Source organism: Diplotaxodon limnothrissa, linkage group LG18, assembly GCF_057381915.1.
Source record: "Diplotaxodon limnothrissa isolate DT_005_m linkage group LG18, D_limnothrissa_male_GT1.1, whole genome shotgun sequence".
Taxonomy (NCBI): Eukaryota; Metazoa; Chordata; class Actinopteri; order Cichliformes; family Cichlidae; genus Diplotaxodon; species Diplotaxodon limnothrissa.
This window is the reverse complement of record NC_140613.1, coordinates 43,409,640-43,435,900: the sequence shown is the minus strand read 5'-3', so window position 1 is coordinate 43,435,900 and position 26,261 is coordinate 43,409,640. Positions and strand designations below refer to the sequence as shown.

At 43.9% G+C, this 26,261-nt stretch overlaps 1 protein-coding gene across 2 annotated transcripts in view; it reads right to left on the bottom strand.

Annotated features, from left to right (window-relative positions):
- asph (aspartate beta-hydroxylase) overlaps positions 1 to 25,020 on the bottom strand; it is a 37,798-nt gene extending 12,778 nt beyond the window's left edge. The window contains exons 1-4 of one of the 2 annotated variants that reach the window (XM_085379105.1): positions 24,876 to 25,020; positions 6,999 to 7,154; positions 6,410 to 6,454; positions 5,678 to 5,742 (exon numbers count right to left, since the gene is read on the bottom strand). In XM_085379105.1, coding sequence (XP_085235231.1) covers positions 5,678 to 5,742; positions 6,410 to 6,454; positions 6,999 to 7,154; positions 24,876 to 24,918 — 309 coding nt within the window. In that variant the 5' untranslated portion in view covers positions 24,919 to 25,020. Of the gene's footprint in view, positions 1 to 5,677; positions 5,743 to 6,409; positions 6,455 to 6,998; positions 7,155 to 8,389; positions 8,645 to 24,875 lie in introns of those variants that run through there. The other variant, XM_085379104.1, reaches the window with a different exon arrangement.
- Positions 25,021 to 26,261: the final 1,241 nt, after the last annotated feature.

Below are 26,261 nucleotides of genomic sequence, written 5' to 3'. Positions count from 1 at the left end.
GGTACCTGAAGTTGTAAATGCACTGACATCTGCACAAAGTCACGTATCACACAGAGGATTACTGACTATATTCTGACCGTTAGGCTGCACGAGGGAGCAGGAACAGTCTGGTTTCCAAGTTCACTCGTTACAGCAGCGGTGGACACTTTCTGTCAGAGACCAGGCCGACTCGGACGCATCAAGCAAAGGGCTGGACACCAAATAACACGATTGCTGAAATCCATGAATTGATAAATTCATTCAAACATAGAATTTGTACATATATATATGTTCTAATTCATGAATAAGAATTAAACTCCACTTTCCTGTTCTGACCTGAGCGAGACAGCTGTAGCTCGTCACCTTATTTCCAACAACATCACTGGAACAAAGCTCAGCTCATATTTATTACTTATGAACTTATTCTGCACACACAGTGTTTATAATTAACTTAGCAGTCAGCAATATATTAGCCCACCTAAGAACATTTTATAATTTATTATTTTTAACTATTCCACACTTTTATTTTGAAAATTCAGAAACTGTTGAGCTACAAAAAGCACTCCAGGTGTGAGCTGAAGCTCCACATTAGTCATCTTCAGCATGTTGGTGGACACACGGCGATGGGTCCAGGCCCGGCGGCTAACAGCAAAGAGGTGAGACGCTACCTGCTCTGCACTCGCGTCTGGGTCACAGACGGTTTTTGTGCTTTGACAGCATTGAGGATGTGAGTCGGTCTCACATGCCAAAGTTGAAGTGTGTCCCCCCCGGAGCAGGAAGAGCCTGTTTCATTCATCATGTTCAGTGCAGGCGCGTTAACACACTTACACACACATGCACGAGTCGATACAGCAAATGTGGGTTTCACATCTCGAAGCTTGTGGCTGATATTAGTCGATTCAGCTGCAAACAAACACGTTTGCCTGCATTAGTCACACAAACTGTTACCTACAGCATGAACTTGCACATGTACACTGTCCCAACAAACGCTTTATTGGTGTCAACTCACAACTGCTGGTCGCTGAAACACTTTTCTTTATTATGGAGTAAAGGAGACGAGGAGGTGGACAGAACGAAATGTGACACTGCTGAGTGCAACAAGGGCTTAAAGACAAACATGGCAACCTACAGTTGGACAAAGGCAGTTTAACAAACACGTAACTACCAAAATGTTCTTATTAACATGTAACCTGCATACATGATGGAGTCAACAACATCCAGGGACGAGCCTCTTATTTCATGCACGTGTGTCTTTAATAAGTGTGAACTGTGTGGAGGCTTCATGAAGAAGAACTGCAGTCCGACCAAAGGCTGCATGGAGCTGCATGTTTCATGTTAGCTGAAGTTTGACATCTGCACAGATGTGTACCTGTTACACAGCTGGAGTACCTGCTGGAGGTAGCGCGTCCTTTAGTCCCACTAACCAATAGCACCAAGTGTGTTCTAGATCCAAATTCAAAGTTGGAATTTCCCAGTTTGATCTGGGAAATTCCCTCACTTGGATTTCCAGCTCGGAGCAGCCTGATCAGCTCCATCTATGAATGTGCTGAAGTGATGCTGTGATACTGAGCTGTACTGCTAGCAGGGCCCACCTGAAGCTAGCTCACTTGCACCCAAAGGTGTATGAAACCTGATGGGTGTGTGCCCAATGTTACAGAAACATAATCATTAATAAGGTGATGAGTGCTGGTGGTGGCTGCACAGAGAACGTGGGTGCGACGATATCTGACAGCTACAGTCAGGACGCCACGAAGACGCAGTCAGCAAACGTAGGACGATGAGGCTGTGGCTTGAGATCACCTGATGGACTCTTCCTGCACTTCCTGACTCCCATTAACATGGTTATGTGTTGAGCAGGTCCAAAACCATAACGAGGGCAATTGTTGGTTTAATTCATGCCATTTAAATTAAACCAGTGACTGTTAGACCATGTGAGGGACACGTGAGCCGCTGTCCGAGTGCATTTTGTGTAATCTCACACAGCCATTGGCTGCTGCCAACAGTGCTGTGCACTCAGTGTACTCGCCCACTTCTAAAAGTGCTCCTGAGTATCCAGAACAACAGAAAGAGTTTCTCCTCAGTTTGAAACCAGAACCGAGTTTGTTCCGGTCACAGAGGATGAAACTTGGGTGTGGACACAGCCAGGCTGGAGACGAGGTGATCCAACGTTTCCTAGCTGTGTAAAATCTACCAAACATACTGACACCATGGCTCCGGCTCCTGCATGGGCCCTCAGATCACAGATCAACACATTTATCAGGAATCCGAGGCTATTGGTTATGGAGGCCAACAATCACAATCTTCTGCCCCTGATTTCCATCGTCTTTCGCTTGTCGTCTTCCTCTGACCGCTTCCTCGTTCTCATCCTCCTCATCCTCTTCCTGCACATCCTTTGCTCTTCCTGAGGCAGTGTGTTCACCCTCCTCTTCCTCCAGCGGCTCCAGCGGATTTATCAGTCCATACAGGAACGTGAAGAACCCGTTTAACCAATCAGAGCCGCCCTCCTCCACTTCTTCTAACCAATCCAGAACCTGGGATTCACCCTGACCATCGCCCTCACTGGACAGGCCTACGCAAATGAGGGGGGGCGGGGAGGATGGGAGGAAAGTTGAGGAGCAAAACGTGGGAGTGAAGGAGAGAAAGGAAGTGGTGACAAAACTAAGAAAAAGGAGAGTGTGAAACCAAATGAAGGAAAAAGATGTGCAGGAGGAAAGAGAGGAAACAACAGGAGAAGGTCAGAGAAGTTTGCAGGTTAGACAGCAAGGGAATCAGACTTTATCAGCAAAGCCAGGCTGTCTGCACATGACTGCAGAACAACGCGTCATCTACTGGTTTAGACGTGCACTCTTTAAAGATCAGAAACTCGTGCTGCATGCTCATCATGTGCAGATAGCCCAGAGGAGGAGAGGGAGCACTGACGCTGGCTTTCTGTGGGAAAGCTTCTCTAATGAAACAGCTTCAGCTTTGGAACCAGAGTTGTCACAGTGCTGCATCTCCAACAGCAACACAATAACCTGAGACATGTCGACAACTACAGGAAGTAATGAGAGCACTGAGCAGAGGTCATGTGGAGGCAGATGGCCCAGGACCACACACGCCCCCACACATCTGTCCAAGTATGAACAAGGCCATAAAAGCTTGTTCAGGCATGAATACCACATGTTTAAAATGTGTCGGGCTGTCCTCCTCGGCTTCTAATACTGTATACATGTGTACTAATGAGAGAGCCTGCACACAGCAGGGTGAGACCTGGGAAGCCTTTACCACAATCACCCTCATTTAGGGTTAGACAGCATGTAGCCACAAACAAAGGCAACCACAGTTTCAGACACCAGTCAAGTCTTACGTGCATTTGGTGTCCTGGTGTCAGATTTCTGCTTTGGTGCAAATGAACAGATCTACTGTGGCTTTAATGTGATCCTTAGGATGAAGACCCGGGGTCAGGGTTCATGTGAAGTCCAATGATCACTGATGACTCTGAGGGGGCCGATCTGACACATGGAGGATTTATTTCCACACAGATAAAAGGGGGATAAAACATCCCCATGAAGAAGAAGGATGGTCATCGTCAAGGTTCTGGTAGTTTTAACAGCTTCAGATGAAGACAAGTGAACCTGGAGATGTTCCCTTCTTATCCGAGAGACTCGTTCAGTTCTAAAACCAACAGTGGGAGCCCCCGGTGGGTAGTGGGCGTCGTCCCTCAGCAGCTTCTCATTGACCCACCATTCGTCATGTGCCTCATCACATGAGCCAAGATGTGGAAAAAGGTTTGGTCATTACATCCAGAGGCTTTGGGCGAAACCACTGTGAGACCTCGCCCCATCCTGTCACGTGACCTGCTGAGATCACCTGACCAAGATGTGAGTGAGGGCTGAGGCTGCAGTGCAGGCGGCAGACAGTCGCTGTGATAAACCACAACCACGGTCGGTCACAGTGGACACAGATGTTCTCTTTTACTGTCAATCTGTGAACACTGGCATCCTCCAAAGAGTGACCTTTGACCTTTAGGTGCACATGTACAGCCGAGTCTCGTCATGTCGAGGTGGCTCCAGTGCATTGATGCAGCGGCTCCAGTGCATTGATGCAGCGGCTCCGTTGCATTGATGCAGTGGATCCAGTGCATTGATGCAGCGGCTCCAGTGCATTGATGCAGCGGCTCCGTTGCATTGATGCAGTGGATCCGTTGCATTGATGCAGCGGCTCCAGTGCATTGATGCAGCGGCTCCAGTGCATTGATGCAGCGGCTCCGTTGCATTGATGCAGTGGATCCAGTGCATTGATGCAGCGGCTCCAGTGCATTGATGCAGCGGCTCCGTTGCATTGATGCAGTGGATCCGTTGCATTGATGCAGCGGCTCCAGTGCATTGATGCAGCGGCTCCAGTGCATTGATGCAGCGGCTCCGTTGCATTGATGCAGCGGATCCAGTGCATTGATGCAGCGGCTCCAGTGCATTGATGCAGCGGCTCCAGTGCATTGATGCAGCGGCTCCAGTGCATTGATGCAGTGGATCCAGTGCATTGATGCAGCGGCTCCAGTGCATTGATGCAGCGGCTCCAGTGCAGAGGTCTGCGCACTCCTTGCTGCACTTCACAGCACACACTGTGTTGCTAGCTTGTGTTTGGGATGAACCAGGTTGTGTGTGAGTGCGTGGCTGGGTCTGAAGTGCGCTGGGATGCCGTGCTTGGAGAAGACTCTCCTGATCTTCTCTGATACACCTGCTACATCAGGATTGTTTGTCCTGCTGAGGCTCCCTAGTTGGTGTCTGACCTTCTTTACTCTGCACCTGTGCTGATTGGATGAAGCCCAACTGGGATAACTACATGTTTTTTAAACTTGTGTGTTTTCTGTCCCTCCTGCCCGCAAACACACACCACTACCACATTCTCTTACATTTTCAAAATCCAGTGAACAAATTAGAACGTGTCTCAGAATAGTGGAAATGTGGATGGTGAAGGGGGCAACAGGGGAGATGCTCTGAAACTTAAATATGGGTTATCCCAATGTAGCGACGACAGAATACATTATGATTTCCAAAAGACTGGAGCGGGCACATAAGATGAAACAGCTTAGTTGCCTTACACCGTTTTCCTGCTCCAGAGGCCAAAGCAGCACTAAGACTCATCTAGTTCGTCTGCTGACATGATGAAAGTGCTGAAATCCCAAATTCCCTTCGAATATTATGCACCAGCTGCAAAATCTGCCAAGCTGCTCAGAGACCCAACAAAGGGACTCAGATAACCCTGAAGTGTCTACAGATGACTCCTGAAACAGACACATGCTGCCTGTGTCCAGGCTGAGCACCACAAAAGCTCCTTAAAGGAACCTGTTGCGTGAGCGAATAAAGAACAGTAACGCCCTCTTAGATACCCGACGGTGACGAGCCTCCATTCAGCCTCTACAAGCTGCCTGATTGGCCGAGCAGCTACCTTTTCATGTAGAGAGCTAAGCTTTAGACTGCATTAGCCAGTGTTTGAGGCCATTCAGATGTTCATGTTGGAATAAAAGCCAAACAGGGAGCTCTGAGTTCTTGTTTCTAATGAGTGAGCCATGCAAAAGAAACCCAAACTAGCATTTTGTCTACTTCACAAACACAAAGCCATCACAGCTGGTAAGCAGATGTTGTGATGATAATATTCCTTTTGTTGTAGTTGTGACAGAGACAACAGCTGTGAATCGTAGTTTGATCAACTTGCCTAGCAGAACTTTTGCGTCCTCGACATCGAAATCTCCGTCGCCGTCTGTGTCGTACGCCACCAGTTTACCTACAGCAGCAGCAAACACAGTTAGACACACTTAGACAAATTCTCATACGTGTACATTAAACATGTGCTTACTGTAATTATTCTAACTGTATATCATGATATAGAAATGACTTTAAAGGCAAATGTATTAAAGTCAAACATGGGTGTAACAATGCTTCCTTTAGAGAAAGACAGTTTACCAACCACTGCTCCTACATGATGTCTGCGTTTCTAAGATCATACATGAACACTGCAGCTGGAGACCAGTGTGACCACACCAGTCACACCAGCTGAATCACACTCAGGAACCAACGCTGCAAGGCTGTGCACTCCTCCACCGACCACAGCCAACTTGTTGCTTACATATGTGTCCTTAGTGACCAAGGGTTAGGGACGAGCCTCCAGCCTGTGTGGCAGCTTGGCTGCCTTCACTCCACCTTTCTCTACAGCTGCTGATTCCTGTACTCCTGTGGGCTCTGAGTGCTACATGAAGCGTGTCACTGTACACAGAGGTGCCAGTTTAGGTCGACTATAAGGGCGTGTTGAACTGCATACGTAGTGTTTGTGGATGTGTGTAGCGCTGCAGATGTTCCTGCCAAACACTACACGACTCAGGGCTCTGCAAACAGTGTGTGTGACAACAGTCATTTTTGTTCACATATGCAGAATATACATTATGGGTTTTTACCTTGCAATGCTTCAGACAGGTTAATTTGTAAGCCCTTAGCCTTATCTGCATGCAAAACAAACAAATAATAAAACACACATAATGTAACAAAGACAGGGTTAAGAGATAAAACACAATCACATTTCATACACACAAGAATGGACCATTTATCATTAATGCAGGCGGCTGTGGTCAAAGACAGGCAGGCTGCAGCAGCTTCAGCCGTCCTCTACACGCGTGGCTCAGCAGGCAAAGTCTGCACCTAGCTTTAAGCTAACTTACAGAAATGCTGCTGTGTTAGATGCAACCATTACAAGCTTCATTTCATCTGACTGGCTTTAATGTGACTGGCAGGCTGTTCACCAAAGTATTTGGTTTAAAGTGTTGAGACAGCAGCAGACTGAGGCTCACTAGTAATAACTGCTGGTCTGAATTTAATGCTCCGGTAACGACAGTTAGACTGGTTCTTATTGCAGGTGGAGGTTTACTTTAGGCGTAGTCTGTGGACAGATGACAACAAAAGCCAAACTGGTTACTGCCACACCTTCCCAGGAAGTTCCTCTAGGCGTGTGTGTGTGTGTGTGTGTGTGTGGGGGGGGGGGGTACCCACCAAGAACTCCCTGATAGTCAACCAGGTCAAAGTAGACCACAGCTACAGACGTCCAGACGCCCAGCAGGGCCAACACGATGAACCAGGTGAAGAAGCTGCTGCCACTGGAGTCGGCCTTCTTCCCATTCTTGTTAGACGGCTGGCTTTTAGCACCATCTGGAAAGACAACACACGTGATGTCAGGTTCAGCTGTGGCCCTCACAAACTTTTCCTTTACACACTCAGAACATTGAAATAGAAGTTGAAGTACATTGACCTTAATGCTACTTTAGAGTTACAAGTGTGACTAATGATGAGAGCGACGAAACAGCAGTGAACACAGCGAGGAGCTTGAAGTCCTCCTGTGTGTTTATGAAGCCCAACTGCACGGCGTGAACACACCTGCAGGACGAAGTGTTCAAAGAAATGTTGAGGACAGTCTGAGCTTTGGACGTACATCCATAAACTGCCCTCACTTTGAAACTCTGAGCATGCTTAATCCCAGGAAACACGCCCCCACAGGATGCCCACACTGGGCGCCGCACGGCCCCCACACTGCGGGCTGCTGTGGAGCGTGAACCAGAATGTTGCTTAAAAAAAGAAAGGGGGGGAAAAAAAGCAGATTTTAGCTCCACCCTTATTTCCAGGAGGTCACCACATAGTTCAGGTGTTTGGACACCATGCCCTTTCACCCCTCCCACCACTGTGTGTCCACTCAGAGGAAACAAACAGCAGATCTGACCCTTCAAAGAAAGCTTGTGTGAGTGGATCAGGGCCTGATTCTGCTGCTCTGCAGTAAATCGATCAGATTCAGAGTTCTTCTCTCTTCCTGAGGCTGTGAATCACTCGCACCCTCAGATTTCTGACGGTGCATTTTCCACAGCAGTCACATTTCCCTGGTGTAAATAATCTGAAATCATTTGAGGACATTACTGTGCCAGTGCCGTGTATGTGGTGCTGGGACAGTAGAGTGTAGCCAAGGATCTATTCTTGGAGTGACAAAGACACGCTCGCTGTGAGAACATGGTGGCAGAGAGAACGAACAGGTGCTAAAGTCCGCTACATGCTAGGTCAAACCTCCTTCCTCTGCACACCTGAAACATGCCAGGTCCCCAACTCATCCAACCTGTGCTGTGACATCATCTTTTCCTCTGCAGACGTTTGTGTGTTTCTGGATGAATCCATACGTGGGCATGATTGCAGCTGGGAGTGTAAATCTAACTCACAGCAGGCAGCAGCAGCAAAGGCGTGACTACGTGTTAGAAGAAGCTCTCACTCAGTCACACATCTGGATCACAGCATCGTAACACACCTGGATGTTAAACCTGGACACTGACTGAACACTCGCTCCTCCAGCAGGTATTAAATACTCGTCCACCCAGGCCATGCTGCTTGGTATTCGATAGCCTCACCTTGGTTTTCTGCAGCTAGCACTGCGGGCACTGCTGTAACACCAGGAGAGGCGGCAGACTCCAGGGTCACTGGATCACCCATCTATGGCGTATGGTGGACCAACAGGAGGTTAACCGGCCAAAAAGAAGCGTGCAGCCCAGCGACGGCGAATATCAGCTCAGCCGCTCCCTCTATGTGGCCCCGCCCTCTCTCTCTGTTTACTGGCTTTCTTTCTGTTGCTCATCCAGCGTCATCATGCGTGCCATTCTTCTCTCTGAGACGATATGGCTTCTAGAGGTCATACACAGCTATTAATAGTGCTGTTAAACCAGCTGGCCCTCGCACAGAGAGGGGAGGACATTATTTAAACGCTCCCTGCTTGATATTGTGAACTTTAAAATCCTCCATGTTTACTTTGCAGGGTGCACCTGCCGACTGCACCTTCAGTATTCTTACAGCAGCAGTAAAACAAGGTCCTGGAAGGATGTCAGAGCAGACAGCTGCAACATGTCACACACATAACAAACACGTAACTACATGAAGAGACATTTGTGCCACTGCATGTAACTGGGAACAAACCACTTCACCAATCACGGGCTTGTTGGTTAAAATGAGATGAAACTCCAACCATCAGCATGGACTCAGATCAAACATCTCTGCCATGAACTGAGGGGGTTCCAGACGCTACAGATGAACACAGCGTGCAGCACCATCAGTCACGGTCAATCATCAGGAGGCTTGTTTTTCTCATAAACTGGTTTCAGTTGGTTTGTGCTACTGTAACATGTCCAAATAAAGCCCCACCAAATACTAACTTTGCTTTTTTATGTCTGAGAACTTAAACATTGACAAATTCAAACTATAATGGATCCAAACTTGGTGTGGCCTCCACAACAGTCCCAGTTTGCTGAGCTAGAGCCAAGGTAAAGAAACACCGTGTTGTGAGCAGCGTCTATCAGGGAGGGTTACATTTGTCAAAGGTTTCAACAATCATCAGGCTGTTGATTAAAAAGCTTCATTCACTCTCGCACTCTCTCCCATAATGCATGTTTTGACCTGTCTCCCGTACTTGTCTTGTCCTCACCCACAGCTGGTGGCAGCACATTACAGCCCCTCCCTGAGCCTGGTTCTGCCTGAGCTTTCTCCGCTGTTGTCGTTGCTTCTTACAGGGATCGCCTGATTGTTGGAGGATATCCTTACACTACGACGGCCCAGGTCCCTACCACATGGTAAATGAAGTAGATCTTATGTTTAAATGGAAGCCCCATAAAGACTCCTTTATAAACTTTAGTGCACGTTTGTTAAGTTAATGAATATTTGTCTTTAACAATGAAGTCTACCAAAATAAAAGAATGTTGGGCTTTCTGTTTGTTTTTCACCAAGCAGGCATGCTGCATTGTGTCTTTGGAAAACACAGCCCTCTTCCCAGCTGCACAGTTAAGCTACGTCAGCAATTTATCAGATCGTTTCTCCACCCGAGGCAGGAGCAACCCCACATAACTTCACCGAGTGAGCCACAGGTGCCACTCTCACAGCCAACACAGGAAAAACGAGCTTTCACAAAGGCTTTGACACAAATGAAGTCCTGCTAACGTGCTGTTACATAACCGGCCTGTTTGAAGCTTAAAGTTAGTGCATGTACCAGCAATTACACACAAAACCTTAGAAACAAGAGCTCGGCAATATACTGCACATGAAAACTGGTTCAGGGCTGAGAAACTTTAAGCAGCCTCAGCAGAATGCAAATCATGAACAAAGAAATCCAAGAAATCCAGTGATTGTTGTATTTGGCAAATGTGTTGAAAACTGTCACGACACCGTGAGGTCCTTACCCAGTGACTGCAAGCAGAACAGAACAGAATAGAAGAGAATAGAACAGAACAGAACAGAAGAGAACAGAACAGAAGAGAATAGAACAGAACAGAACAAAACAGAAAAGAATATAAATGAAGAGAATAGAATATAACAGAATAGAATAGAACAGAACAAAATAGAACAGAATAGAATAGAATATAACAGAAGAGAATAGAATATAACAGAATAGAATAGAACAGAACAAAATAGAACAGAATAGAACAGAACAGAAGAGAATAGAACAGAACAGAACAGAACAAAACAAAACAGAATAGAAAAGAATATAAATGAAGAGAATAGAATATAACAGAATAGAATAGAACAGAACAAAATAGAACAGAATAGAATAGAACAGAACAAAACAAAACAAAACAGAATAGAAAAGAATATAAATGAAGAGAATAGAATATAACAGAATAGAATAGAACAGAACAAAATAGAACAGAATAGAATAGAATATAACAGAAGAGAATAGAATATAACAGAATAGAATAGAATAGAACAGAACAAAACAGAATAGAACAGAATAGAATAGAACAGGACAGAATTGAATAGAATATAACAGAATAGAATAGAACAGAATATAACAGAAAAAAAACAGAATAGAACAGGAAGGAATTGAATAGAATATAACAGAATAGAATAGAATAGAACAGAACAGAACAGAACAGAATAGAATATAACAGAACAAAACAAAACAGAATAGAACAGAACAGGACAGACCAAAGTAGAACAGAACAGAATTGAATAGAATATAACAGAATAGAATAGAATAGAATATAACAGAATAGAGTAGACTAGAATATAACAGAACAGAATAGAACAGAACAAAACAAAACAAAACAGAACAGAATAGAACAGAATATAACAGAATAGAATAGAATAGAACAGAATAGAGTAGACTAGAATATAACAGAACAGAACAAAACAGAATAGAACAGAACAGGACAGAACAAAGCAGAATGAACAGAACAGAATAGAACAAAATAGAACAAAACAAAACAGAATAGAACAGAATGAACAGAATAGAATATAACAGAACAGAACAGAATAGAACAGAATAGAACAGGACAGAACAAAGCAGAATAGAATAGAACAGGACAGGACAGGACAGGACAAAGCAGAACAGAACAGAATAGAATAGAACAGAACAGAACACAATAGGACAGGACAGAACAGAATAGAATAGAACAGAATAGAATAGAACAGAATAGAATAGAACAGGACAGAACACAATAGGACAGGACAGAACAGAATAGAATAGAACAGAATAGAATAGAACACAATATGACACAATAGGACAGGACAGAACAAAGCAGAACAGAACAGAATAGAATAGAACAAAACAAAACAGAATAGAATAGAACAGGACAGAACACAATAGGACAGGACAGAATAGAATAGAATAGAACAGAATAGAATAGAACAGAATAGAATAGAACACAATATGACACAATAGGACAGGACAGAACAAAGCAGAACAGAACAGAATAGAATAGAACAAAACAAAACAGAATAGAATAGAACAGGACAGAACACAATAGGACAGGACAGAATAGAATAGAATAGAACAGAATAGAATAGAACAGAATAGAATAGAACACAATATGACACAATAGGACAGGACAGAACAAAGCAGAACAGAACAGAATAGAATAGAACAAAACAAAACAGAATAGAATAGAACAGGACAGAACACAATAGGACAGGACAGAATAGAATAGAATAGAACAGAATAGAATAGAACAGAATAGAACACAATATGACACAATAGGACAGGACAGAACAAAGCAGAACAGAACAGAATAGAATAGAACAAAACAAAACAGAATAGAATAGAACAGGACAGAACACAATAGGACAGGACAGAATAGAATAGAACAGAACAAAACAAAGCAGAACAGAACAGAACAGAATAGAACAGAACAAAGCAGAACAGAACAGAATAGAACAGAACAAAACAAAACAGAATAGAACAGGACAGAACAAAGCAGAACAGAACAGAATAGAATAGAACAGAATAGAACAGAACAGCCGTTTATTGTCACTGTGTTTTGTTTTCTGTAAGAAGCAGGATCTAATGCTATCCACAGGTTTCTGTAAGAGCGTACGTAGGCTGCCATGACAGACCACTACTTCCGTTGCCCGGTTTTATACTTCCGGTTACTCAAAGCGAGACCCAGCGTTCAGTCGTTGCTAACAACAAAATCAGTTACTTTGTGCGGTAATAAGTGGCTTTACCTGTTCGAAGATGAGCTCGGGTTCAACGTGTGCTGTCGTCGGCTGCCACAATAATTCAAGAAAACTGAAAAACGCATTAGAAACATTTTGCCTTGAGCATCAACAACTTAGAAAGGCCTGTCCGTGCCCACCGCCCTACGCACTGCACTCTATGCCGCGGAAGGAGGATCGGAAACTGGCGTGGCTGGCAGCTTTAAGACTCAAACACCCTCCAAAGAGAGTTTATGTTTGCTCCTTTCATTTTATCGATAAAAAGCCCACAGAGCTACACCCCGACCCGGAGCTTTATCTGGGCTATGACCGACCCCCACCGAAGAAAAGAAGAAGGCTCACTCGGACCACTTTGAGTGTGACAGCTTCCAGTAATACGAACAAAAACACAGAACCTGTACCCGGTAAGTGAAAGTGTAAATGTGGTTTGCCACCGTTTCGCATTTTAAACACGCAATTCTTTACTTTTACTAAATAATAGCCTATGGTGAATGGCGTTAGTATCAGCACTAGCTGGTTATTAGCAGCAAAGTCTAAATTTTAACGAAAGTTTATAATAATAATAATAATGCCAAAAGATTAGCTCCAAGGGCTGTAAAAGTCTTAGGTTTGTGTTTATAAAGAACATGTTTTTTCAAGTCGAGAAAACTCAAGTAAAAACGTTAAAGGCAACCTTTGCAAAATACCAACAGTTGTGACTTTTTTTAGAATGTAAAATAAAATCTAATCACATTAATTGAATAAAATTGTGACAAATTTTTAGGGGACTTAGGAACATTTTATGTTGACATTTATGATTTTGCATTTGTGTGAAAAAATGTAGAATGAGAAATTTCACTCAAATATAATAAGCTAAGTGACACTTTACAGTTTCTCTTATGCTAACAGTTTGACTGTACATCATATTTTTGTCTTATTCAGACTCCACAGTGTTACGTTCAGTGGAATTAGACCAGGCCAGCATCTCCACACAACCCCCTGAGCCACATCTGCACTCAGTCCACACACAGTGGGAGGATCCTTCGCAACAAGACCATCAATACTGCAACAGGTCTCGCAGAAAAGATGTGCAGGATAAGATGACTCAGTGTGATGAAGTTGCATATTTCATTCTCAAAAATGATGCAGACGCTTTGCTGTACACTGGGATAGCCTTAGAAACATTTAACACACTTGTGTCGACACTGGAAGGATATGACAACAATGAATTTACCATGCCTGTCCGAGATCAAGTCCTCATGACACTTATGAAATTAAAGAGTAACCGTGTAATAGGTGACCTAAGCCGCCAGTTTCATATATCACAAAGCATGGCCAGCAAGATCATCTCACACTGGTTAGACAAGCTGGAGGAAGTTCTCCGACCATTAATTCCATGGCTGCCAAAAGAAACTATTCAAGCAACTATGCCTGAAGCCTTCAAGAAGAACTTTCCAAATAGTACATGCATTATAGACTGCAGTGAGACCCTTTTACAGAAACCCAGAAATCTGGGCTCAAGAGGGGAATCATACAGCCATTATTATTCACACAACACAGTCAAATATTTGGTTGCTGTTGCACCATGTGGACTAATCATGTTTGTGTCTGCGGCATATGGCGGCCGATGTAGTGACAAATTTATCACAATGGACTCTGGAATATTAACATACCTAAAACCTGGTGATGAAGTCATGGCAGATAGAGGTTTTACAATTAAAGACTTACTCTTTGAGAGAAAAGTTAGATTAGTAATACCCGCTTTCACAAAAAAACATAGACCGCTAACTGAGGAACAGGTAACATACACACGTCGGATTGCAAATGTAAGAATCCATGTTGAAAGAGCAATCAGACGCTTGAAAGTCTACAAAATACTTTCACAAATTGTTCCTATAAGCATGGCTCCTAAAGTAGACAAGATACTGAGAATATGTGCTGCTCTAGTGAACTTAAGAGAGGATCTCATTCGTGATACACAATAATTGTGTATGTTATGAACAATTGTGGACTCGGGGATATTAAGATGGTTACTCAGGACATAAAGTTGCATAGTGTAATGTGATTATTTTCAAATTTGATGTACATATATGTAGAGAGTAAATAATTCCAGGTCTCACTTTTTTATCTTGTGTTCTAGATGAAAGGTTATGTGATACAGTGTGTGTGTGCGTATGTATGTATGTGTATATATAAAACAATTGCAATCAATCAATTGAACAATTATTACTTTTTTATTCAACCACAATGTGATAAATTTCTTAAATGAAAAAAAATGTTTTTCTCAAATCTACAATAATTAGTTGTGCATTCTTGACATTTTTTTGTGTTGGAAGATTACAGAAATACAGAACTATTCACAACATTTAATGTTGTCAGTTTGTCATTCATTTCCCACCATATGTTACAACTACGTACATTTTAGTTGTATTGAAATATTTAACAGATTTCATATTGAATGTCTCCTTTCATTCACAAGACAGAGACCAAACTCTGCAGACATGTTGGTGTCTGACTGTCCCATTTATAGTTGTAACATGTATTAAAGCTTGCCCATTATCTTCAAGTATCTCTCATTTAACTGAAACCGTCCTGCTGCATACTCCTCTACAAGTCGAGGTAAGAAATATGAGAAGTAAAACCCTCTCAAGCGTTTTACTTGTTCCTTTACAAATGCTTCATCATATTGCACTGTAAATGAAACATGCTCAGTAGGTGTCCAGATCACAAGTGTGGCAGTCTTGAGCCCTGTGCAAAACATTGTAAGTTGCACTTGCATGTAATAGCCTCTGCTGCCAGTTTTCTGCAGCTGCAGTTCTCCATCTACCAGTTTGATATCGCTGCATTTCTGGGTAAGCTGCTCCGTGAGTGAAGGATAAGTCTGCACAGGACATTTTATTTCTAGAAGCACATCTGAGTCAATGACCCCGTCAGGACTCGCAGAGAGCCATGGCTCCTGGATGCTGATAACACTACCCATGTGAAGGATGTTCATACCCTGTTCTTTCAGCTGATGACAAGCTTTAACTTCATTTTCTTTACCATAGTTTGTTTCATAATTCCCACGAAAGGAAGGGTACATGTGCTCAGATAAAAATTTGTCATTTTTTGTGGTGGCACGTACTGGAACTTTTTTAGCAGAGCTTGCTGCAAGTCTGATTTTCCTGCAGTTGTGCCACAAATCAGATGCACTTTGCTCTTTTGTTTCTTCTTATAATTGTTCTGCTTGCTCTTCAGAAACTTGAATGTATGCCTGGTAGAATGCCCTGCATGGATTACAGCTTAGTTTGTAACTGTGTGCTTGGTGTGGCTGAAAAAATTGCTCATCAACTTTACTGTTGCGGTGAGGACCTGCAGATGGCGAGGCATTGTAACACTTTCCAATTAATGTGTTCTTGAGGAGGAAAAGTGGCTTCACTGGTGCTTTGCTAACACTGTCAATAAAGTCTTGATGTGTAAGGTGATATGGTGTGTTAGGGAGAGATTGTGTCACTGCAGTCCGGGAGTTCACATCGTACTGCTGCTCTGCCCTGTGATGTCTGAAGTTTATCTGGCTCAGACGTTTAGGTTCAAGGTTCTTTGCTGTCCCTGCATTCCACCTGCGCTGCTCGTCTGTACACGCAAGCCCTGTCTTTCCACTGATCGCAGCATTCTGCACCTGTAACAAACATTAATAGTTTTTTCTCACTGTCAATACTCAAGATTTAACATAACGAGGAAGTTTACACTAACAAAAGCAGTACACGGTTGGTGTCCTGCATGTTATAGATATGACCCTGGGTCAATACACCTGAATCATATCCAAAACAGATATAAACACTGGCAAAGTCACCCATATTATCCATTTCATATTAATAGTCAGTTACTTTTTGATGCAGAAATATACATCCACAGTCTAATTTTTTTCAAAGTAGTGTGTGTGTACAAATATACATATATATAAACAAACATGTATTATACTACTCTGTGTCACTTCTTATAACTATAGTTGTTCTTGTCTTGTAAATTTGACCTTAATGTTCAGTCTTTAATTTTTTTTATATTTTATCTTCATGTGATTGTACAGCATACAGCCCACACAAAGTTAACGAGTGGCTTTCACATGTAAACAGTGCTCCACGTAATACTTGGCTAGATGGCAGTAGCGTGACTCCTTAATCACAGCCTTTGACCAGTCCAGTGTTTCTGTTTCAGTGATTTAAACATTGTGATATCCAGATAAGTGATATACCTTCCACAGAATAGCAGCCGCATGGCTACATGATCTCCCTAATCCGGCGATACAGGAACAGCCGACTGTCTCCACTACTCCGCTTTCTCTTAGCATTGCCCATGCTAAGTGTTTCGCTTGATTAATACTCTGGCTCGGCTCTACAGCTGCTTTAAGAAAAATAAAGTCGCCTTGTTTGTTGAGCAGTACTTTATCAATTTTGTTGCTGTGCAGGTAATTATACGCCTCGGTGCTCTTGTAATTACGTAATTCCTCGCCATCAACGCCTTCGGAAAATACAAGGTAATTAATAATGTCGATGTAGCTAACATCGGGCCATAGTTTCATGTCATCTACCCACTCCGTGAGAAGTGACGGGTGAGGCACTGCAACTGAACTGTCCTCGCTGCTTTTTAAAACATCTCTACTGTGTATCCACCTTCGATGTGTCGCCATTTACTCCAGGTAAAACAAACTGCAGTGAGAGAAATCTTTATCAACAGTGAAGGTGTAACCCCGCAACTGTCAACAACAGCGCAAGCGGAAGTAAAAAACCGGCTTCCGCTATGAATCGGGGTAATGGCGCGAAATCAGAAATACTGTGGATATTCTGTACTGGTACAATTGCACAATAGCATTGCTACAAGCAGCTATGTGGCAACATTGTGAACACAGCGAGTATTTCCGGTTTCCACAGGCATGTTCTCCTCGTTGGAATTATTAAGACTTCCAACAGATGAAGGGAATGAGGGCTGACGACCATCCTTAGTCTTACTGACCCAACTGACACTGGATATGCAAACAGTGTGGCAGAGACACACCTCTGTTTGCTCACTTGTGATGTTACTCTGTGATGCTGCCAAAACATGTTCAGTCCATTATGCCCACAAGACGGCAAATGAATAATATGAGACAAAACAATTACATAACTACATGTTACAAAATTAACATTAGAACATGTAAATAAACAAAGAACTGGCACTGGACGACCTCTGCAGAGCAGTTATTATCTGATCCTCAACATCAAACATTCATATGCACGTACCACCAGTCTGAGTCCACAGGCCCAGCCTTTGGAGCTACAGCAGCTTCAGTTTCTCTGAAAAGGCTTGAAGTGTGTTTATGGAGCTCTTAGCCACTCTAACAGAAGCACATCTGTCAGGTCAGATACCAAGTACACTAAGAACCAGCTCCCACAGTGTCTGGACCTTGGAATGGTCTCTATAAGCTGAAGCATTGAGAGGTCCTTCACTGGAACCAAGTATGAACTCCCAATCCCAGACTCAATGTGTTCTCAATCCAGAGAACAGCGTCCACTGATCTAGAACCCAGAGGACCTGTGCTGGCTGATATACGGCTTGGATGCAGGTGCTTGGCCCACTCTGTGTTCAGTGCTCTGGTAGACCTTGGGCCCTGTGGTGACCACTGGGCCCTCAGCATAGGGCTCTGTGACGTGGCCTACTGCTTTGTGGCTGAGCTGCCGCCGTCCCCAACCGCTTCCACTTTGTTGTGATAACACCAACAGTTGACTCTGGAATTTCATGAGTGGACTTGTTAGTGTCCTATCACAGCACCACGCTGGGATTCACTGAGAGCGACTCATTACAAATGCAGCCTGCCTGGTTTTATACACCTGTGGCCATGGAAGTGATTGAAACACCTGAATTCAGTGAGATGGATGGTGACTAGAATAATTTGGGCATCTTTACAAATAACAGCAGCTGAATGATCCAGAGAGCCCGCTTTCAAAATCTGATTATATGACCACACTTAGAATATTCATGAGCAGCCCGCTGCTACACGTGTTACAGAGGATGAGGTATACACTGATAGATACGCTGAAGCGGTTCTCCTCGTGCCCTCATGCTGTGACAGAAAACAAAGCACAAACTGGACGATCTCAGAGGATTACTTGTTGCTTTTAAGTATCCAGTAACACAATTTTACCCCAAAAAGGACTAACAGGAAATCTGAGGCATATCCATTTGCTGGGATGCATCCAACAGCTCCACATGAAAAGAAAACGTCTGAAAGCATGCAGTAACACACCACTTTGTTGTTGTGTAAACTCCATGTTCATATGAGCACGGCACAAACACGCACATGCACAGTGCTGTCCTCCAGAGCTCTGCAGAGTCTCTGTCACATTCTGAACACACTGTTCAGCCCGAGCAGCTCCTCTTATATAAGGGCTGCTGTGCACGCCTTCAAACTTACCTCGATTCCCTCAAGCTTTTAGAGTGTGTCCAAGCTCATGCACGTCCACATGTGCACAGCTTTGTGTACTACAGAGGACACTGGAGCTCTGCACGGTCTCTGCAGAGCTCTGATCTTCAGCCAGCTTTTACAGGAACACTTTTTCCTCATTGGGGCACCATGTTTTCAAACACACACATTTTAAAAGCCACGTCATACGACTGCAGCTGCATGCACTTCCTCAGTGCAGCAGGCTGGTTCAGTTTGTGGCGCCAGGATCTGCTGCAGTACGCAGCACATTCCACTGATGGTGGCAGCGACCTATGTGCAGGAACCAACCCCACGCCGGGCTTTGTTGTGACAGATCCCCAGAAAGTCACTAGCATTAGATCAGACTGCTGTCTGTTGAAGCTAGCGTCGAGCTACTTTGATTAGATCACAGGGACAAACAAACTAGTCAACTCTGAGCAACTGTGCAGTTCCAGGTGTCCACAGGTAGGGCTGCACGATTTTGCATAAAATGAGAATCACGATTTTTTGGCTTAGAATTGAGATCATGATTCTCTCACGATTCTCTTTTCCAGTATAAATATTTATTGCACTTATTAACTGCACATCAACTTCGTAACAGTTGAGACTGAACATAAAAACAATAAATAAACATAAAAACAACAAAATGTTGTCCTGCTTGAAATTCTGTCTCCACCGTTGCTCGACGCTGCGTGTACAGAGCAGGTAGTGCAACAATAGAAAAATAGTTGCGGGACGGCACTGTGTAGTGTTTGTCTAGGGTGTTGATCATTTTCCTAAATCTCTCGTTTTGCACAGTGTTGATGGAGCCATATCTTTGGTCAGGTGATAAGTGATAGCCTCCGTAGTTTCTTTGTGCCTGCGGGAGGTCGACGGGTATAGGGAAGCGCTGTATAAGGTTCCCGTTATTGATGTTTGGGTGGTTGACTGGGACGGATTTTCTCCTGTCACTTTCTCGTCATCCCTGACGTGCTCTCCGTTGTTTTTTCCTGCTAATTTTAGCATCACACTGCACAGCTTCTGTATCACGTGGTATAAGGCTCCGCCCTTGTCATTTGTTGAGCAGGAAGAGTGAGCGCTTGTTTTCATGCAGATTACGTCCCGGATCAAAACGCGGTACAATCGTCGTCTTTTTTTTTTTTTAATCGTTGTCATTTGGAAATGAGATTGCACACAAGTATGAATCGAGATCGCGATTTTCTAACGATTAATCGTGCAGCCCTATCCACAGGTGTCTTTACAACCTCTCTAACCACATTTCAACTGGACTGGAAGACAAAACATCAGACTGAAAGCCAATGGATATGAAACATTAATGAAAAAGACATTTGAGTTTATCATTTAAAGTTAAAGAAAGACGAACTGACTTTGTTTTTCTTTGGCTCTTTCTGGTTTCTTTATTAACTTCCATTATATTCGTCTATATCGAGTCTTCAGCTCTTGTTGGTCTTATTTAGGCTTTGAGGGTTGCTTTTAGTTTCCTGTCACGTTCCATTTCTGTGTTTGTCCTTCGTCTTCCATGTTTCCCTGTCTTATCCTCCTCTCGCTCCATGTGTAAAATGCCATTCCAATGTCCGTTATGTCTCCCTTCCTGTTTTATTTTGGTAGCACCTCTGCGCCTTTGTTCCTCACTGTGCCACAGCTGTGTAACCTCTGCATTATGCACCATGTGTCTTTGCATATTAGGAGTCTCTGGCACTGCCACTGTATTCGTGGTTTTGAACTTATTCTCTGGACATCAGCATAAAATGCTCATGTTGAGTTAAATTTCTGCATCATGCATTTGGCTCTGCAAAATTAATCACACATCATATTATGACGGCTCCAAACCAAAACACGATACCTGACACAGATGCACAAACGCTGTGCTCTCATGCAAGGTTACATGGAGCCACCGCCGTGCTCAGGGTTGGATTTAGAACAACAACACGCTCAGCAAACGCAAAGGACACAAAACATCACACATCAGCCCCCGAGGAGCAGACGCAGCCATTACCCTTCCATCTGAGATCCCAGCCCTTTGGAGAGGGGAAGCAGCAGCCCTGAGGGACGGTAATGTGGAAAAGTCAAGAAGGCATGTGACAAGGAAACATAATGAGAAACATAATGAGAAATGGGAAAGTGCACATTTCAGCAGAAACACACCAATGACAAAGAGGACGAGATCTAGCATCCAGGTATGATCACATGCTCCAAAGTCCCGACAAGCACGCTTCACTGTCCCCTCTTTAATCTAGAGTCAATATTAAGTGAGCAGCTGTCACTGTTTGATCACATGAGGTAACAAAGTGCACACGTCTTGCAGCCATTGGTTAGCAGTGAAAAGGACCTGCCTGAGTAAATTTGGAGGAAGACATGGCTGACAGACGGGTGGTTCTGCTCCAGTCTACATGCCAAACACAACTGGGCAGGACACGAACCCCAGTTTCTCTCTGATGCATCTACTGGAGTATGAAAGGCTGTGAATGGTTGATAAGCGCTTTGTGTGCTCCAGGAGAGGAGACAACCAGCCCAAATCTCTTTCTTATAACCAAGCAGTCATAAATATGGAGAAAGCTGAGGAATCGGAGTGATTTTAACCAGGACACATCCTTTCTACACATATGGAACAAATAAAACACAAATGTGTAGGACTGAGTTCTTGCATTCAAATCAACAGTAAACAGACCGGTTCTGATACATCACTTTTCTGCTCTACTTCAGAGCACTGAAAGTGCATGATACGACACGCCTCTTTCACCTGGTCATAGTTCTCAGGCTATCATGACTCTTCACAATCTAGTGAAGTGAATCACTCTGAATGTGACTGTATTTACTTACAGCAGTTAGAAGCCTACAGAGTCGCGGCTGTTTTTAATGCACTGAGGGTCTAAAGATCATGGACAGGATCATTTGTGCCATTTTGCATCCTGTATCAGTGATGCTGAAAAAAAATACTTCATGCATGTATTATTCTCAACTATTGTGATTCGTTACCATCAGGTTCTTTTACAAACTCCCTGAAAAGCCTTCAGCTAATCCAAAATGCTGCAGCAAGAGTCCTGACAGGGACTAGAAAGAGAGAGCAGATTTCTCCTGTTTTGGCTTCCTGTTAAATCCAGGATTCAAAATCCTGCTCCTCACATACAAGGTCTTAAATAATCAGGCCCCATCTTATCTTAATGACCTTGTAGTACCATATCACCCTATTAGAGCACTTCGCTCTCGCTCTGCAGGCCTACTTGTTGTTCCTAGAGTATTTAAAAGTAGAATGGGTGGCAGAGCCTTCAGTTTTCAGGCCCCTCTTCTGTGGAACCAGCTTCCAGTTTGGATTCAGGAGACAGACACTATCTCTACTTTCAAGATTAGGCTTCAAACTTTCCTTTTTGCTAAAGCATATAGTTAGGGCTGGCTCTCTAACTATGCTGTAAAAGGCTGAGCCTACTGGGGGCTTCCAGTGGTGAACTGAGCATTTAAATTTGTCAAGTTTGATACAGTTTTGACTTTGTCTCTTTGTCTCTTTGTCTCTGGAGTGGTGACGTCCATGACACAGTCCACTGTTTGTACGTGGGATAACATAAGATTGCAGAGACCTGGTAGCAATGCCCTCAGTAAAACTGACTACAACATTAGAGGTCTGGTGATAGAGGTAACTGTATACTTGGTTAGGCTGAAATGGGACAAACAGGCAGAGTTTAAAACCAATGGCAGCACAAATCTGTTAAACTGACTTAAATGAAAAGCAAGAACTACATTTGGGATTGCAGTTATTTGTGTTATACACCAGGAGCCAGTGTGTAAGTCGGAGCTAAAACCATGTTACTAATGTTATAAAGAAAATAGTTTACCAAGACAAAAGCACTGACGGACGGAGTTTTCACTTTTCCACAACATGCTGACAGCCTGGGCCAAGTGCTAACACTGTGGTTTGTTTGCTTTGTCTTTTTATGAACAAGTTCTCAGATGCATTTCTGCTTCAAACACTGAACATGACCTTAATGCATCTTTCAAAGCTGCAAAGAGACGATATTTCTCTCACCCAACAAGAAAACCCTGGAAAAGCTGCAGATGGAGTCATTAAACTACAAGTCACATAGCAACAGCACTTTATAGAACATTCTAAATCTTTGAATTTTGCAAAAAAATGAATAGTTCGTTTACGATTGTTAAATAAATAGTAATAAAACGTTAGCATTTTTCCAGTGCTTATGCCACACATGCCTTGCCTAGCTCTATCTACTCTTATTAATAGCAGTTTATAAAGAGATCGGTTTATTCGAGCAGCGTTCCACGACAGTCCAGTTTCTCGTGCAGCCCTCTGAGCCCACCCCTGGGCTACAGGGATGTCGAGGGAAGGGTCAGGAAAAGCATTAACCACCAAACAAAAATGGCTGCTTTTGCAGTTCTTGGGATTCCCCTGCAGGTCAATACCTGGACCTCACACACATTCATGTGTTCACCTAATCAACTTGGAGCTATGCTTGGACTTATCAAAGTACAGCTAAGTTTCCCTATGTTGACAAAGAACCAACTCTAGTTGCACACTCTGTGAAAAAGACAGAAAAACGGAGGTATTATCTGCAACAATTAGTCAAACTATGAAAATGTTTTTGGAGACCAAAAGCACCGGTTCTATTCTGGGCCACAGGTTTTTCTAAACGTCACACTGCCTTTGGATTTACTACAGCATGCAAAACTCTTCAACACGTCTGCTACATCTACGTGCTGTAAAATAGAGGCAAACGTAGTATTACATGCTTTAATTAAGTGAATTATGCAACATAAGGAAGGATGGAGAGCGTGGGACGAAGCAGGTTAGACACGGAGTGTTTTAACAGGCACTGAGCTTGATGTAAAGAGACATGTTACCTCTACGGAGCTGTTACAGATCATATTGAAACGAGGGGGGAAAATATGGGATTTTGCACTGCTCCAGTAGTGAGCATGCCCTGTCCTCTTTGAGATTCATTCACAGTCAGAGAGCTGGAGAAAAGTGGGGCAAAACAGCAAGAGTGGAGTGGTTAACTAACAATGAACTAAACATTTTTATTTTCCATATGTTATGTTGGTCTTGTTCTTTCCTGATCTGTGCCAGCTAAAAAAAGACAGCTCAGTATAAGCTGTCTTAGTGTTTCAGGTCTTCAGCACACTAACCAGATGCTCATCTCCCGCTGTCACCACATCGTTTGCAGAACACTGTCATGACCTGCTCGTATAGTTTCCTGTGCTAACCTTAACCCTGAGATGTGCAAAGGGAGAACTGTAAACGAGCACAGTGAGGACAGAGTGTACTCTGCATGTGAGCCTCAGCACATGGGGCCCTCATCGGCCTTTGACTCATCACCTTACTCAATCATAAAGTACGTTAAGATGTGACAACGAATATTTCATTTTTTTGCACCTCACATGTTATTTCCAAAAATAAACAAAAACGGGACTGAGATTAAACAGAAGACTGCGCAGGCTCAGCGACGGGCCTGAAACTACAACCATGGAGGAGAGCCTTTGGATGGAGGAGAGCCCCGGGAGCCACGTAGGAGCCCACCGCGGATACTGACACGTGAGCAGAAAGTGACGGGGATAAACTGGGGGCGGGGTCCCGCAGTCCACACTGACTGGCCCAACAGGCCTGCCAACATCACCAACGCAACGAAGCCTCACGAGAGACGGCTAACGTTATCTGTCGCGTGCGAGGCAATGTTGCCCGGTAATCCCGGGAGCTAGAGTCGCCATGGTGAACCGACCTGAAGGCTGGGTGGAGCGGCCGTGTCAGGCAGACCTGCGCTGTTGCGATAATTACAACTATCCGCGCTGGAGGCAGCGCTAACCAACAAAAGCACTCAGGTGTCGCTCAGCCAGCAGTCTCTCAACACCGACTCCTGAACCACGGCTAAACCATCCCCGCGCGGAGCAGCTAGCTAGGATGAAATAACAGAGCGACAGCCAATCAACTTCCAAAGGCCTGCCAGTGAAAGCTGGCGGCTACATCATCCCAGCCGACGCTATCGTGACAGAATCAAACCCACCTTTTGGTTTTGGGTTCCCTTTGCTGCCCTTCTTTGAAACCATAGCTGAGTCCTTGGTTGCAGGACCGGAAACGACGGGAAGATGGGAACGACCGGTGCTTGTTGAAAGCGGAGAAGAGAAATCAAAATTTCTGCTCCTATCTGATAAAACTCGCAACCAAAGAAACCCCGCCCGCTTTACCACTGACGGCTCTCTCTGCCAATGAATGCCTTGTTACACAAAGATGGGCGGGGTTTGGAAATGTTATGACCAATGGGTATCGAGAAGCCTTAGGCTTATTCAGCCGTGTGGATAATCTTATCTTTGCCCCTCCCCCTCGCTGCTTTGGAACGTGGCAATATGGTAGATCCCCCTCACTGCCATGTTTATTCCACTCACCATCTAAACATCTAAATGTCAAAATATGAGCATAAAACATTTCTCTTAACAACAGCGTAAAGATCTGCGGCCTTTAAAATCAGTGTTTACAAGCAAAACAAAGAAAAGCAGCAGCGAGCACATTCAAATAGTTTCTGCTGGATATTTGATCACAGTGCTAACATATTACGTTTTACATGATATTCCATAGTACAGTGTTCTATTACACGAAGAAACAATTAGTAAACAGTAATACGAATAGTAAATAGCATAATACTACATTTACTAATGCAATGGTTTCAGTCAGCCAGATAATTTGCTAATAATTTAATTGTCCAGTCTGACTCCGGAGGCAGCACAAGCGATAACTCTCTGGACTCATTAACTCATTTCTGTTTCTGTCGTTTAAATGCACACATTTACATATGTACCTCCTACCAGTGCGTGGCGGTAGTGTACCAATTCGTCGTTTGCCAACTGCCAATAACGAAGAAGAAAAGTCCGCCGCTGAGTATCCCAGGTGCATCGCTGTTTATACAGGATGTCACAGGAGATGCAGATGCATCCCTCAGCAAACCATCTCAAATATTTCCTTGTAACATGTGTGTTGTCACTAACATGGCTGGACACATGCTGCACAGTTATTTGTCAACAGAAATTCTTTGGATTGAGCAGCATTGCCACAGCCACACTGTGGTGCAACATAAATATGCTGTCATAACTCAGGGGCGTCGAACGCCAGGCCTCGAGGGCCGTGTCCTGCAGGTTTTAGACGTGTCCTTGATCCAACACAGCTGATTTAAATGGATAAATGACCTCCTCATCATGTCTTGTAGTTCTCCAGAGGCCTGGGAATGAACTAATCATGTGATTCAGGTGTGCTGACCCAGGGTGAGATCTAAACCTGCAGGACAGTGGACCCCCCTGTCATATCTGCTGTAGGCTGACAAGTCAGATTTGGACATCTGTGATATCAGTGATTCCTGAAGAAGCCAGTCATGCCCAACGTACGCTTCGACAGGAAATCT